Below are 14919 nucleotides of genomic sequence, written 5' to 3'. Positions count from 1 at the left end.
TTTTGGTTTTCTGTGGAAATGTACTCGTAGATGCATCCATGAAGTGGAAGGTTCCGGACAGAAAGTGTTCACTCTGGTGTAGAAGGTGGGAAGTAAATCTTCGCCAGGACAAAAAGACAGCAGAGCCCGGGATCCACAGTTGGCCGCTGCTCGCCAGGCGCCAGACTCTGGGGCAGAAGCCTCAGCCTCGGCCTCAGAGGGGTGAAGCCACACTCCCTGCCTGAGATACCATCACTGGAAAACAGTGTTCCAGCAGAGGTGTGAGCGCCGTGTCCACAGGCTGGGCCGTGGGGTGGGAACAACAGTTCCTCCGCACAAGGAAATACATGCAACAGATAAACCGTCCGCTCCCAGCGGCCCCCTCACGTTTGAGTGGTAAAATACCACATTAAGGGAAAATTGTATTTTCTCTTCCTAACGGAAAGGCTCCCTGGGGAGAGAACTTGTAGTCTTCCGGAGAAGGGCTTGCCCCTGCTGCCAGACCACCCGCCTCCCCGCAGTTTCTGCTTCAAGCCCACGACCCGTCCCCTTCCTTCTCGCGTCCTCACCGACCATGACCTTCCCCTCCCCCTCCCCCTCCCCATCTCTGATCTCATCCAGCCGCCTGCACATTTCCCTGTCGGGGCTCCTTCTGCTTTCGGCCCAGGCAGAGACGGTCACTAGGCTGGTGGTGACTCACCCGAAACTCTTCATAACTGATCACTATCTCCTCTTTAAGACCTTGTTGTGTGTGTAAATTATGTACCTGTTGTCCCGGGCTGTGGGATTTCATCATTTATTAACTGAGACAACCATGAGAGGTGTCGGCGATTCCTGGGTTCAGGCAACGCTCTCCAAGCCCTTCTTGGTCACTAATTAAGCTTATGCACAAGCATCGTGAATCTCAGTTCCAACCTTTGGAGAAGCAGCACCAGAAAAAGGTAAATGCTGTTCTCACCTCATCAGGGTCCTGGGGACAGCAGGACCCTGCTTCCTTCTGAGGAGGCGGGAGGATTTGGGGGAGCCGTCTGGGCAAGAGCAGAGAGAAGTGGAGGGAGGAGCCCTAGCCGGAGCACACACAAGCTGCCCCAAGACCTTGCACGCCCTGCACAGACCTGCCTTCAACCCTGCCCCGTTCCTCCACCCCCAACCTGATGACGAGAGTGCCACAGGCCCAGCATCTCCGCCCCTGACTGCCCGTACCCTGAAGCACGGCAGAGTCATGGCCCAGAGCCACTCTGGCCCCAGCTCCACAGGCCCACGAATGGCCCCCAGTCCCAATCCAAGGGCCTCCTCATGCTCACCGCTGTGTACCATGACAAGGCTGACACACAACATGTCCGTGTCCCAGACGGACCCCGGTGTGAATCTTGGCTCTCCCATTTGCCAGTTCTACGGCCTTGAGCAAGCCCTTGACCTCTTTAAGCCCCGACTCCTCGATGTGTAAAATACCTCTCAGTGCTGTGGTGAGAAAGAAGATAGTGCCGGTAAACAACAGGGCATGGTGCCTGCCGTGCAGTGGGCGCTCAGAAGTAGTACTCATTTCTTCTCCCTGCTGAACGCTTGCCCATCCTTCAAGGCCCCGTCAGTTGTCAAATGCTCTATGCCTTTCCTGAACCTCAAACGTCCCTATCTCCTTTTGAGATGTGTACTCAGACTACAGTTCTTATCCACAGCCTGCTCTGCTCCCCCCGGTAGCATATACACCATGGGTCAAGTGCCTACGCGTCAGCATCCCTGGCCGCGCTCCGTGCCTCAAGTACACCAATGTCTTGCCTGCCACAGGACCCGTACACGCGTTGTGCCCTTTGCCGGCCCTCCTCTTAACTCTCCCCCTCAGAGAGGCCTTCCCCAGGGCCAGTCCAGAGTCGGCTGGTAGGTCATTCTCACTGCAGCAGGCCACCGTGCGACTGCGCCCGAGGAAGCCGTAGCCCCAACATCCAGCACAAGGCCTGGCACAAGGGAGGAGCTTGGAGCTAAGAGTCAGTGTTCCAACCGTTGTCTGCGTGTAGCACAGCGGGTGAGGCTTTGGGCCCGCCACGACCCACGAGTCTGGCCCGGTGAGGACTTGGCGTCCTGCCTTCAGAACTCTCCCCGACGTCCTTGGACCTAAAATCACAGTGCCGCGGTTGGGGCTGACGCTCGGTGATGGGGTCCGAAGCCAAAGGAGAGGGAGAGTGCCGGGAGGGCGGGTCAGTCCCGCCCTGCTCCTCCGAGGTGCACTGCACACCTCCCTGCGCCAGGAGCCTGGGGACCAGCGCCCTTCCCGGGCCGCGGGCCGACAGCGCTGTACCAGCGACCCCTGCTGTCGCCCTTCCCCGCCGGCAGCGCACAGCGATCCGCCCACCCCTCGGCTTTGCTGCTCCTCCGTCCAGGCACGAGGCTGCTCCAAGCGCCGCCCGAGCCTTCGACCCGACGACGACTCCCGCGCACGCGCTCACACGCTCCTGCCAGCGTGCGTCCGGACGTGCCGCTCAGGTCGCCAGGGTGGGGGCTGCGGGGCGGCGACGGGGGGAGGGGGGCTGAGGGGGGCTGGGGTCGGGCGCGGTTTCCAGCGAGCCTCCCGCCACCAGGCGGCGGCGTCTGGAAACACACAGCTCGGACCCCGAGCCCCAGCCAGCCGCGCCAAGCCCACGAGGACGACCGGGCGCCTGCGCGCAGGCCACCGGAAATGACGGCAGCGGGAAGTGACGCCACCGGAAGGGGCGCTTGGGGGTGCGCCATGGCCCGGGAGGCGGTGGCGTGGCCGCCCGAGGAGACTCTGTCGCTCTGGAAACGGTAATGGGGTTGGCTGACTGCCAAGTTTCGGGGACCGGAGCGACTTTGGGGCTGCGGGGGCCCGGCCCGCGGACGAAAGGGCCTTCGGGAGTTGTAGTCTGCGGGGGTCAGCCGCGCTTGCTTCTGGCGCCGGGTCTCGGGGCGGTGGGAAGGTGGGGGCGATACCGTGGACGGGCTGTCCCCGAGGCCGGGCTTCCCGGGGAGGGCGGGCGAGACCGCGGAGGGCGTGTCCGCGGGAAGAGGGGGTGAGGCCGCGGAGGGGTGTTCCCGGGGCCGGGCTCCCCGGGAAGGGGGTGGTGAGACCGGGAGTGTCCCAGGGAAGAGCCTCCACCTCTCCCCCCCCCCCCCCCCCGCGCCCGGACGTGCGGGGTCGGGAGGTCCGCTGGACGTGTGTCGCCCTCAGGGAGCAAGCCCGGCTGAAGGCCCTCGTCGTGGACCGGGACACGGAGGCGTGGCAGCGGGACGCCGCCTTCTCGGGGCTGCAGAGGGTCGGGGGCGTGGACGTGTCCTTTGTGAAGGGCGACAGTGTCAGCGCTTGTGCCTCCCTGGTGGTGCTCAGCTACCCTGAGCTCGAGGTAACCCCGGGGGCGCCCCGCTCTGGCTGGGGCATCGGGACAGGGGCCTGTGCCCCCGTACAACCCTGCTTCTCCTTTTGTAGGATTTCCTGAATAGGTTGGGAAGCCTTTGAAGAAGGAAGGAGGGGAGTAAGGACTAAAAGAGATTCTGTGACTTAAAATCTGAATTAACTCCCGTCTTTACTCCAAGTTGATCATCGCCTTGGGCTTCCCATCTCCGTGGCCCCGCAGCAACTCACCCCGAATTGCCCAGGCTGGAAATCCCTGTCTCCCCAGAGCGTCATTCACACGTCCAGTTCCGTTCTGTCCCACGCTAGCTCCATTTTTGCCAGGAATCTGGCCCCCTGTCTGCATCCTCCCAGCGGTGGGATGTGCCCCTGTCCCCCTTCCTGCAGAGGACGGAGTAGAAGCTTCGCTGGGTCTTCTGCCTTCAGGACTGCCCTCTGTGGCCTCTCCTCCATGCTACCAGCAGAGCGATTTTCCTAAAAAGTAAATGTGGTCACACCACCACCTAGTTCACTTAGAACACTTCAGTGCCCATTCTGTGATCTCATGGAAAGTGGGGTTGGACTTGCTAATAAGTGTAAAGACCCTTCGGAATCTGACCCTACTGAATGTCAAGCTGTAGGTTCAACCCTCACCAACCCCCATTCCCCACTCCGGGGTACTTCAGATTCCTCGAACGTACCATGCTCTCTCTGCCTGCCTGACCTTTGCACTGATGTTTCCTCTCCTGGCTAACCCCTACTCACCTCTCAGGTCCCCCAGTAAGCACCCCGCTCTCCCTGCAGGACCGGGAAACACTCAGTACCCTCTCTTTCCCCTTTGGTGGGTCTCTCCACCTCCCCAGGATGTAAACTCCACAGTGATAGGAACTGTGTTGCCATGCCCATCAGCTGTAGCTGTGGGAGCGTAGCTTGATGCCTGCCCCATGGAAGACAGATAGGGACGTGAACGAGTGAACAGTATGCCCATGGTTCGTTTGGGGTCCACAGTTCAGGAAGCCTTGACTAAAGAAGAGCTTGAGCTTGACAAGGAAACCTTTGCTCTGCAGCTCAAGAGGTTTTCTTTCCCTCATCTGCCTGCTCCTAAAGACCGCGTGTTCCTGCTTCAGTGTCTTTGTGCTTTACTTGGAAGACCCTGTTAGTCAAAACTCAGCAAAAATGTACTGAGCGCCTGCGGTGTGCTGAGAGCGGGATCTAGGGTGGTATTGGAACCCGAGTCCCTGCCCTCACAGGTCCCTGGTCAGTTGTAGGATGGCCTCCGGGATAAGGCCCAGCCTCCGGAGCCAGACAGCCTGGTCTTTACCTCCCCTCTGCCGCTCCCACTCCACTCCCCTGGGCCTCTCACTTCCTTTTTTCTAACTCGGGGACAGTGACACTGTTGATAGCCAGCTCAGTTGTGAAGGGTAAATGAGATCATGCGTGGAAACCAATTAGTTAGCACGTGGCAAGCCCTCAAAAGAATAAACGTTAGCTGGTTGCTCACTTTTCAAGCCCCAGCTCGCATAGTCCCGTCTCTGTTCTTTCTCCCTGATGCAGGATTAACGCCCTCTCATCCCCGACTGTGGTGTCTTTCTCAACGCAGTGCTTTTTCCGTTGTAATAAAGTTACGCACTCATTGGGGCTTCTCGAGGGTAGGGTGATCCTCCTGCAGCCCCAGCACAGAGCAGAGCGCCTGCTGCTTCGAAGGCCTCGGCGTTCGTTGCCCTCTGCTGTGGGAGCTTAGACTAGGATTGGGGCTTGGGCAGAGTCTGGTGCAGAGGCTCCCAGATGCCTGATCGCAGGTCTGCCCAGTCAGTCTGCTGGAGGTGTATACAAATCCCATAGGCAAATCCAGAGACAGAAAACAAGTGCCTGGTTGCTGAGGGCTAGCGAGAAGGATGGATGGGGTGTGACTGCAAAGGGAGGCGAGATTTGTTTGTGGGGGGGGGGTCATGAGAATGTTCTAGGATCAGATGGTTGTACCACTCTGTAAATAGAAAACCGTGAAGTATGCACCTCAAACAGGTGAACTCTAGTAGTAAATTCTACCTCAATAAAGTTTTTAAAAGATATATTTATCCCAGAGCCCCAACTCATTTCTGGAAAGAAAGAATCTCCCAGGAAATCTTCTTTAAACAAGCGTCCCTGTCATCGCGCAGCAGAGCCAGGGTGGGAAGCGCTGGTCTGCCTTCCATGCAGCCAGGAGTCCTTTCCTCAGTATATCCCTGACAAATGGGGGCCTCACAACAGAGCCCATTCCGTGGCTCGACGCCTGGTTAGTATTTTCTTTTCTACAGGGAGCTGAAATGTTTGTGACTTCTGCCCGTCGATTGTGCCTCAGGCAGCAGAGTGCAGAACAGACCTTTCCCGCCTTCCTCCATGTCCACCCTCCCACTATCTGAAGACCACTCTGTGCTCTCCGTCTGTCTGCTCTGCCCTGTCCTCAGAGGCTCACTGGTGTGACTTCCAGCTTCTTCCCTTGCTGCTGGCCCTCTCGGATGCCTGCAGTTAGCAGGGCCCGGCTTTGCGTCAGGCTCCAGAACTGAACCGAGTTCCACCCAAGTTCGGTGGGTCTAAATGCACCAAAGAGACTGAGTGTTTAGGAGCCACGTCACCCACTTAGGTTGAAACCTGCAGATCTTCACAGAGATTACTGACTGTCCGGATCGTGCTCACACAGCCATTACACGATTGAGGTTTTTCTCTTTTTCCAGATTTTTAACTTGGAAATGTGTAAACATTGAAACATTGGAAGAATAACACATTGAACACCCGTTTACTCTCTGCTTAGATCCAGCTCTTGCCAACCGAACTCTCGTTTTCTGTGTGCGGGCGTGCGTGTGTGCATGCGCTGAGGGATCCGCAGGTGTTGACAGCTCACCTGGGATCACTTCTGCAGGCCTGTCCCGAGAGGGACCTATGTGGACCTGATAGCAGTCTTCACATTCCCTTAGCACCACCTGGATCCCTGTCCATGGCACATTTCCCCAGTTGCCTCTTGAGCTGGTTTTGCTTCCTGATTGTAGAGGGTGGACGTGTGGTGCACGCCCACTGCTACCCTTGGGTCACGTGGACTCTGGGTGGGGGTACCCCTTATGATACCTGTTCCTTTACTCCTTGTCTTTCAGGTATTTCTTGAGCTGACTGTTCCAGGTCCGTTTCTCCAAGTTGACAGCTGGCTTTTTGAATGTGTGGGGTCAGATTTCCCTTTTTTCTGGAACGTTTCTTGGATTGAGGCTTTAAGTGCTCTGTTGAAGCACTCAGCTCCATCGCCCTGTTTTTCTTCTTCGGCCATGCGCTCTGGCTTTTTTGGCTGTCCGGTGTTTTTGTTTATGTCTGTCCTGAGTGTTTAATTTTTGCCTTGTGCTCTCAATCTGCGTGTAGGAATGGTTCATTTTCCTCCACCGCTGCACAGCTGGTTGGCAGCATTTATTTAACGAGTCATGAGTTGGGTCATTGCCGTCTGAGTTTGCACAGCCTTCAGTATGCGTGGCGAGTTGTGCTTAGACAGGTGTCTGGAGGGCCGGGGCTTCGGGTAGGTGGCTGGGTTTCTCTGATCATGAGGGACGGTGAAGTGTAGTTGCTCCAGTAAGCGGTGTCCTTTTCTGAGTTGACCATGGCCAGCATGCCTTCCGATTCTTGACACTCTTGTTTCTGAAGAGCCTCGCGCTTCTGGCCTCATTTTCTTCACCACAACCCTGCAGGGCTCCCCGGTTTCTCCCCAGAGGCCGTGTCTTCCTGCAAGGCCCCTGCTGGTCCCATGTCCTCCCGTGCCTCTTCCCCCGGGTCCCCACTGGCCAGGATTGCCTATGGGTCTCATTCCGTCTGTTCCCCAGCACCGGCCCTTCCCCCCCCCCCCCCAGTCCCCACCTGTCCTTGCCCAGCCCAGATCTAGAGCTGTCTCTGCTGTTCCAGGCTGTTCACTTCCCCACGTCGGTGCACATGGATGGTCGTAATAGGCTTATCCCTGGGTCATGCCGTGGACGTGGTGTCCGCGGAGCTTTATGCCCTCTCCTTGTGGGTCTCTGGTTTCTGGAGCTTGTGCGGACAGATTCAGACGTAAGCAGCCATGGTCCTGTGAGAGCTCAGGCCACGTTTGAGCTTCGTGGGGCTCTGTGCCCCAGCACTGGGCTCGCGGTGAGTCGATGTCTGCTCTGTCTTCAGATGAGACCCGCCCACTTTGGGTCATTGGCAGTTGGGGATAAGCTTCCTGTGAGTCCATGATCAGGATGCTGGAGTCACAAGCCCCCACCCTCATGTTTGGGGAAAGCGGCCCCTTCTCGGGGGCGTAAGCACTTCGAGCCCAGCTTCGGGGGGCGGGGGGTTTGAAGGTGTGGTTTGGAAGGCCCCAGGGCTCTTTGCTCTGGTGGCCTGACAGTCTCTCTTTAGACTCTCCTGTCCGTTGGGACCCAGTTTCTCTTTCAGATTGTCTAGCTCTGAGAACCCACCTGTCCTTTTCTAGATTCTTTGAAATCTCTTTTCTTAGAGCCAGGTTTGCCTTTCTTGTGGTTGTAACCCTGTGAAGACCTGGCCTTTCCTTCTAATGGGGAGCAGCGACATCCTTACTCTGGTGGCACTTCACACACACACGCTCTTGTGCTTTGTCTTCTCTGAGCCTCCCGACAGCTGACAGCCGGGTGTGGGGTGCACAGAGGGGACCCGAGCAGGAGGGCCTGGTGCAGGAAGTGTATGAGCACCTTTGAAAGGCAGCAGGCTGATTCCCCGCCACCCATTTGCAGGGCGATCACCTTGTCACCGGGCACTCTCCTCCAGAGAGGTGTGGCTGAGGGGGGCGGATGCTGGGAGATGGGGAGGGAGCTGGCAGCACCACGAGGCCTAAAGGATGAAGGGCCAAGGGCCGCGCCCACCTGTGACCTGGGTGCCCGGTGACAGGTGGTGTATGAGGACTGCTGCATGGTTAGCCTGACGGCGCCCTACATGTCGGGCTTCCTGGCCTTCCGAGAGGTGCCCTTCCTGGAGGACGCAGTGCAGCGGCTGCGAGAGAAGGAGCCCCGCCTCGTGCCCCAGGCAGGTACCACGACTCCAAGGAGAAGGGCCCTCGGTTTCCACCCAGGAGGGAAGGCCTCTGCCGGCCGCATCACCCACCGCACGGGGAGAGCTCTGAACTCCCTGGAAAGGATGCACTTTTACCTTGAGGAGAGGGATCGGATTTTCTAAAAAGCCGCCCGCGCCCCCCAGAAGTGGCAGTCCCACCCCCCTTGATCTGGGATGCCCTGGTCTGATGGGCGAGGGGCAGTTCGGCTGACTGACTTTCACCTATGGCTCTTCCAGGTCCTCCTTGTGGATGGAAATGGGGTTCTCCACCACCGAGGTAATCCTGCTCCCAAAAGACAGGGCGCAGGAGGGGGCAGTTCTGACCAGTGTCCTTCCGGACTGCCTGCACCCTGCCCCAGGCCCTCTGCTGCAGGCCTGGCACTGGCCATGCTTCCCTGGGCTTGATTTCATTGTCAGGACCCCGCCTCTTTTCCTGCCCGCCCCTGAGGCCTCCCCTAGCACTCCATGCTGGCCCGTCTCAAGCACCCTCGGCCAGTTGGTCCTGACTGCTGCTCAGCTGGCCTGTCCCACCTCGTCCCACCCCGAGTAGTGACAGGCCCTCGATGGAAACCAGACAGGGGTGCCCATTCCCCACTGACGCTGGGAAACTTGCACCCACCTGGGCACCGGGACGCTGGCCACAGAGAGTGACCGAGGGAGAGGAGAGGTTTCACCCTCAGACACAAGCCTGGGGGTGGGGCAGCAGAGGGACCCGGGACCCGTGGTGCCAACGTGGGGCCAGGCCCGCAGCCACTGTATATGCACTGCCTGGCAGGAGCCCCAGGATGTGCTGGGAGGGTGACACGGGCCTGATGGCAACTACAAGGGGGAGAAGAGGATGGAAATTGCCAGAAAGAGGAGAACCAGTGTGAAGCGTCGTGAACTAAGCAGGCTCCGGACCTTGCCAGGGGGAAGGAGGCATCTTCCACCCGAGCCTGACAACTGTGAAAGTGGGGCAGAGGGCTGCGTCCCGGCTCAGGCCGGCTCTCCCCGTCCTGTCTTCCCGGTCTTCAGTCCGCCGACAGGCCTCTGTTTACCTGGGAAGACTCAGCGGGTTCTGGTTTGTCCTCTGTCTCTACGCCGCCTCTCGACTGCTTGGCTCACTGCCCCACCAGCCCAGCCTCACTCTCTGCCCCTGTAGGCTTCGGAGTGGCCTGCCACCTCGGCGTCCTCACAGACTTGCCCTGCATTGGGGTAGCCAAGAAACTTCTACAGGTGGACGGGCTAGAGAACAACGCCCAGCACAAGGAGAAGGTGAGGGATGGGGGCGACGCTGCCCAAGGGGAGGGTGAGGGATGGGGGTGATGTCCTGCACAAGGGGAGGGTGAGGGATGGGGCTGACGCCGCCCAAGGGGAGGGTGAGGGATGGGGGTGATGTCCTGCACAAGGGGAGGGTGAGGGTTGGGGGTGATGTCCTGCACAAGGGGAGGGTGAGGGATGGGGGTGATGTCCTGCACAAGGGGAGGGTGAGGGATGGGGGCGACGCCGCCCAAGGGGAGGGTGAGGGATGGGGCTGACGCCGCACAAGGGGAGGGCACGCAGAGGGCCTGTGGGGGGCATGCAGGCTCAAACAACCCCACGGACCTGCCCCGTAGGCACCTCTGATCCAGCCCTGGCCTGCTGGCGCGCTCACGGTCCTGACTCCCTAGCCCAGAGTAAGAAAGCCCCACCTTTCTCTGTGCATGCCCTGCGTCCCCTGTGGGTCGTGGGTCACGGCAGCAGATGGCCAGTCTGGAGGAGTGCTGTCTGAGTGCGCCCAGCCTCTGGGCGCGTGCTTGCCGCTCCTGTACCCGCTACCTCTGGGCTGCTGTGGCGGCCCGTCTAGGGCAAGGGCCCCCAGTGACTGGGGACAGGACATCTGGGAGCCTGTGGGGCCCCAGTCCAGGGCCTGCAGGTTGATGCTGCCCGGCCTGCCTCAGAGCTTCCTCACCCCACCTTCTCCCAGCATCTCCCTCCTTTGGCCCCCTCAAGGCTGGCGTTGGGAACGTGACACCCCACTCCGGAGGGACCCAGTGACGCGTCCGGCTCTACTGCTGGATGGTAGACCCCAAGAGCAGTGATCACATTTGTCTCATTCTTCGGGGCAGACCAGTGTCTGCACAGAACAGTTGTTGGTGGAGTTGGAGACCAAACTTAGGTGGCTCCTGAGTGACTCAGTGGACCAATCCCCGCCCCTAGAAAGACTTTGTTGGGTTGAACCAAACATCCTTAAATTCCTCGCAGGAGGCGGGAAGTGGTTCCAGCCCGCGGGAAGCACCTGTGTGTCCAGCGGTCAGGTTGGGTGGGTGGGCGCCAGGCCTTCATGCCAGCCTGGCACCTTCACCCATCAGCCCTGGGGCCTGGGTGGGCTGCTGCCCCTTCTCCAGGCCCCGGATTCCTCGTCCGCAGAACAAGGGAGAGAGAACTGCGTTCCAAGGGTCTCATCAGGGTCGGACGGTGCTGGGGATGGCCTCCCGGATGCCAAGTCTGCTCGTGGGATGGGTGTGCGCATGGCCGAGGCTGCGTGGCTTCGCAAGGGCTGCAGACCTGGGCCCTTCCCTCTCCTTGCCTAGCGGCCACTCGAACTTCAAAAACTTAACAGGCCTGCTCTCTGCCCTACACTGAGAAAAGACTTTTTCCATGTTTTTTCTTCCCGTTTTCCAGATACGACTTCTGCGGGCTGGAGGAGATTCATTTCCTCTAATAGGAGGCTCTGGGACTGTCCTGGGCATGGTGAGTGGCCAGGGGCTTACACCCCTGGGGGTGGCACCTGCAAACATGCATGCAGGTGTTCATGCACTCCAGACCCTGTCCGCTCCCCCTGCCCCTCTGACTGACCCAGGGTGTGCCCTGCAACCCCACCCTCGGCTATGCCGAGGGGACCTCTGGGCTGCACTCTCCACAGCTTGCCCCTGACCGGTTGTTAGTCGTGGAGTCCCCCGGGGTTGGCTCTACTACACTCTGACTTTGCCTTCCTTATTCTAGGCCCTGAGGAGCCACGACCACAGCAGCAAGCCCCTCTACATCTCTGTGGGCCACAAGATAAGCCTGGAAGCTGCCGTACGCCTCACTCGAGGCTGCTGCAAGTTCCGGATCCCAGAGCCCGTGCGCCAGGTGGGTGGACCACATGCGCCTTCTGCTCTTCCCTCACCACAAGCATCTGTGGAAGGGCCTGGTTGGGCCCCGCTGGGCTCTGGAGGGAGGAGAGGGGGACCAGAGCTGATCCTGGGGCCCTGCCCTGCCTGGGCCCTGGGGTCTGCTGTGCTCCTGCACGCAGCTTCAGTCTCCTGCACCCCATACTGGGGTCATCGGGAGCATCAGCTGATGTCACCTCGGGCGGCAGAGTGGCCTGCCTACCCCTGGTGAACCCCTCAGTGCCTGACCTGCCCAGCTGGCTTGGGAGCGAGCCGGCATCCTCTGCTGGGGAGGCCCCTGCAGGGCTGCAGGTGGTACTGAGGAAGGCTTGTGCTGGACCAGTCATCAGTCAGGAGATGGCAGGATGTGGCTGGGCCAGGCCCCCAGCACCTAGATCGGTGACGGTGGGGGTTGGGAGCAGAACTTTGGGGAACAGGTTGGCTTGGCAGAGGAAATAAAAGCCTGTAGGAGATAGAACCTAAGCACAAGCTGCCTGTGGGCCTGCATTGGTGGGCTCGGTGGTGACAGGGCATCACCAGTCACAGGTAGGTGTGTGTCCCGGGAAGTCTGTGAGAAGCCATCCTCAGGAAGAGAGCAGCCAGAGGAGGGGGAAAGGCAGTCCAGGCTCAAGGACCCACATCTGTAAAGGCCCTGTTGCGGGAATGAATCTGGTGCCAGCAGGAAAGTCAGAGGAAGGTGCGGCCAGAGCCAGGGCCAGGGTGGCGCAAGGCTCTCAGGCTTCCTTGCAGGGACCTGGGTGTGAGTCACAGTGGCTCTGTGGGCAGTGTGGAGGGGCTGGGGGAGCCCGTCTAGGCAACAGGTGCTGGTTTGTACTGTCCAGCCCTGGGGCCCAGATTGCTGGCTCAGTGCTGCTGTAGGACGGGAGGGCAAAGTGCCTGGAACCTCCCTGGTACCTGCGGCTTCCCCTGTCTCCCCATGACCTGCGCTGGGTCAGCTCGAGGTGACTGGGCCCAGGGGCCCCAGCCAGATGCTGAGAGCCGGTCCGCACAGCTCAGCACGCCCGTGACGCCCTGGCTGTGCCTCCCTGCTGCTGGCAGCCACCACCACCTCGGGGGCCCTGGCACCGCCCCCGGCTGCTGGTGTGCAGGCTGGCCTGCAGGTGGCGGCAGCAGCCCGTTGCGTGGCTGTGGCTCAGGGCTGTGAAGAGCTGGGCCTCTAGGGGGTGCCTCCAGGGCCCTGCTCTGGCCGGAGCCCCCCTCCCTCAGGTCTGCCTGGATCCTGTCTATTCCAGTGACTTTGCGGAACCTTCTGGCGACGCTTCCCTGGGGAGGGCGGTCATAGCCGACACGAGCCAGGGAGACAGGCCAGCAGCCGGGCGGGGGCAGACCCTCAGAGAACGGCTGGAACAGAAGCAAAAGCTATGGAAGCACAGGCCACGAAGCCAGCGAGAGCCAAGTGGCCCCACTGGGTCCCAGGGACAACCCTGGGCTCCCGCTTGGCCCGTGCCCTCGGGCCCTTCCGGGACCTGCCACGGCGTCACCCACAGGGCTGCAGCTCCAGGGCCCCCGAAGGCTGGGCCTGTGACAGCCGGGCATTACCTCTGTGGCTTTCTCCAGGAAGCAAGAGTGTTTGCGCCAGGCTGTTGGGGGGCGGGGGCCTGTCTAGAGGCCACCACCTCTCACGTGAGCCCCCCCTCCTCAGGCTGACATCCGCTCTCGAGACTACATCCGCAGGACCCTGGGAGTCCCCGGGCCCCCCGCACCAGGGCAGGAGAGGTGAGTGCCGGGGGCACTCAGTGGCGGTGGCTACAGCGTGGGGCTGATCATGGTGGGGCCTCCTCCCTGTGGGGCTGGGCGGAGGACGCAGAGTCCCTGGAGGGGTGGCAGAGCCGAGGCAGCCGGATGTGAGGCCTGGGCTGACTCCGGGCCAGTGGGACTTCCTGCAGCCCACGAGGGCTGCCCCCACCTGCCTTGTCCACTGCCTGCGTGGGGCTGGGGTGTGGGCTCCACAGGAGGCATGGGGGTCAGATGGACCCGGTCCTCATCCTGGGCACCAGCTGCCGTGACTGTGACACTCTCCGGGCCTCAGTTTCCTTATCTGAGCGCCAGACACAGTCATTCTTGTCCTGGTAGGTTCTGGTGGCAGAGCCCGGCACGGATGGTCACAGCCAACTGTGGCTGGTTATTTAACCCTAACAGCACCTTGCCATGAGACAGACACCGTGGCCCACTGTCCACGTGTGGAACAGGCGTGGGTGGCATTGATGAGCCCCAGAGAGGTTACTGTCGGCTTTTCCTCGAGCTCCTTTTTTCTCTAAGTCGAGGGCCATCCTAGGCCCAGCTAAGCTGTTTTGAGAATGGGTGGCCCCCACAGCTCCCCCGGGGGTGGGGGCTGGCCAGCTGGAGTGTACGCAGCCCTTGACCAGCAGGATCTGCTCCTTCTTGAATCAGCAGCAGCTTCCAGGCACCACCTGGGGAGCAGGGGGGACTCGGGCTGGCTCTGTGTTTGATGCTGCCCCTTCTTGATGTCATTACCAGGAGCCAGAAGGTGCAGAAGCCAAAGATGTGCCCTCAGGAAGGTTCGGAAGAGCCGGAAGGTGAGGGCAGGCCCCCCGAGGGCCACAGCTGAGGCCCCAAGACACCGGCAGGGCCAGCAGCGGCAGTGGGGAGCTGAGCTGGACATGGCAAAGAGCTCAGGCTGCCTAACTTCCTGCCCCTGCCTGGAGTAGTGACTGGGGGCACGGCCCCCTCAGTAGCAGGTAGAGCGCCCAGGCCCCAGCGCACGGCGGCTGCACCACCCACAGGGACGGCAGCAGGCTTGGCCCCGCTGGGATGGGCCCAGGGGACGGCCCCTCCTGCTCCGAGGTCTCGGTCACAAGGCTGTCAAGAGCTCCGCACGAGACAGATCTCACACCACAGAGCATCAGCCCTAGAAGGAGCATGATGTTGCTTTCCCAGGAGCACGGGAAGGACATTTAAGGTTCATGGGGATTTTTTGGTGTGTTTTGTTTTTTTCTAAAAGTGCCCAGTTGGGCTTAAGACTACCAGACTACGTGTCTGTCCCCGGCTGCTCGTCGTCCGTCTGCTCCTTCAGCACACACCCTGCTGCTTTTTTTGCTTTTGTGTTTTTATTTTCCAGAGTTTGTTTTCATTTATATTTTTTATTTATTTATTTATTTTTTTTAAGATGTTGTTTATGTGACAGAGAGATAGCACAAGTAGGCAGAGCGGCAGGCAGAGGCAGAGGGAGAAGCAGATTCCCCTGCCAAGCAGGGAGCCCCATGCGGGACTCAATCCCAGGACCCTGGGATCATGACCTGAGCCGAAGGCAGCTGCTTCACCGACTGAGCCACACCGGCGCCCCCAGAGTTTGTTTTTAAACCACCAGTTCCCCCTCATCTCCACCCATGGCCAGTCAGCCATACTGAGTGGCCTCTGCCCTGACCCTGGAGGGTGCAAGCTGGGGTGACCGGG

The 14919-nt window shown here is 60.2% G+C and overlaps 1 protein-coding gene across 2 annotated transcripts; it reads left to right on the top strand.

Moving 5' to 3' along the window:
• Positions 1-23: 23 nt before the first annotated feature.
• ENDOV (endonuclease V) lies at positions 24-14513 on the top strand. 2 transcript variants are annotated; one of them, XR_003610727.2, is made up of 10 exons: positions 24-2466; positions 2553-2757; positions 3161-3332; positions 8210-8348; positions 8609-8648; positions 9513-9625; positions 11015-11083; positions 11336-11464; positions 13148-13221; positions 13984-13997. XR_003610727.2 is itself a non-coding variant. In XM_028112523.2 (10 exons), exons 2-10 carry the CDS (start codon positions 2651-2653, stop codon positions 14072-14074), a joined length of 930 nt encoding a protein of 309 aa, XP_027968324.1. In that variant the 5' UTR covers positions 24-2466; positions 2553-2650; the 3' UTR covers positions 14075-14513. The 2 variants fall into 2 exon arrangements, 1 of the variants encoding a protein (XP_027968324.1); XM_028112523.2 differs by having other exon boundaries at positions 8210-8344; positions 13984-14513.
• The last annotated feature ends 406 nt before the right edge of the window (positions 14514-14919 follow it).

Source organism: Eumetopias jubatus, unplaced genomic scaffold (assembly GCF_037043125.1).
Source record: "Eumetopias jubatus isolate StellerSeaLion01/CBP00866 unplaced genomic scaffold, mEumJub1_p1.0 scaffold_10, whole genome shotgun sequence".
Taxonomy (NCBI): Eukaryota; Metazoa; Chordata; class Mammalia; order Carnivora; family Otariidae; genus Eumetopias; species Eumetopias jubatus.
Note: the sequence above shows the minus strand (reverse complement) of the source record. Positions and strands in the feature narration are given on the sequence as shown.

Excerpts from the sequence above, each read along its gene's own strand:
- ENDOV (XM_028112523.2), top strand. The coding sequence starts at position 2,651 with ATGACGGCAGCGGGAAGTGACGCCACCGGAAGGGGCGCTTGGGGGTGC. Across the intron at positions 2,758-3,160 it reads ACTCTGTCGCTCTGGAAACG|GGAGCAAGCCCGGCTGAAGG; the intron begins GTAATGGGGTTG and ends TGTCGCCCTCAG. Across the intron at positions 13,222-13,983 it reads CCCGCACCAGGGCAGGAGAG|GAGCCAGAAGGTGCAGAAGC; the intron begins GTGAGTGCCGGG and ends TGTCATTACCAG.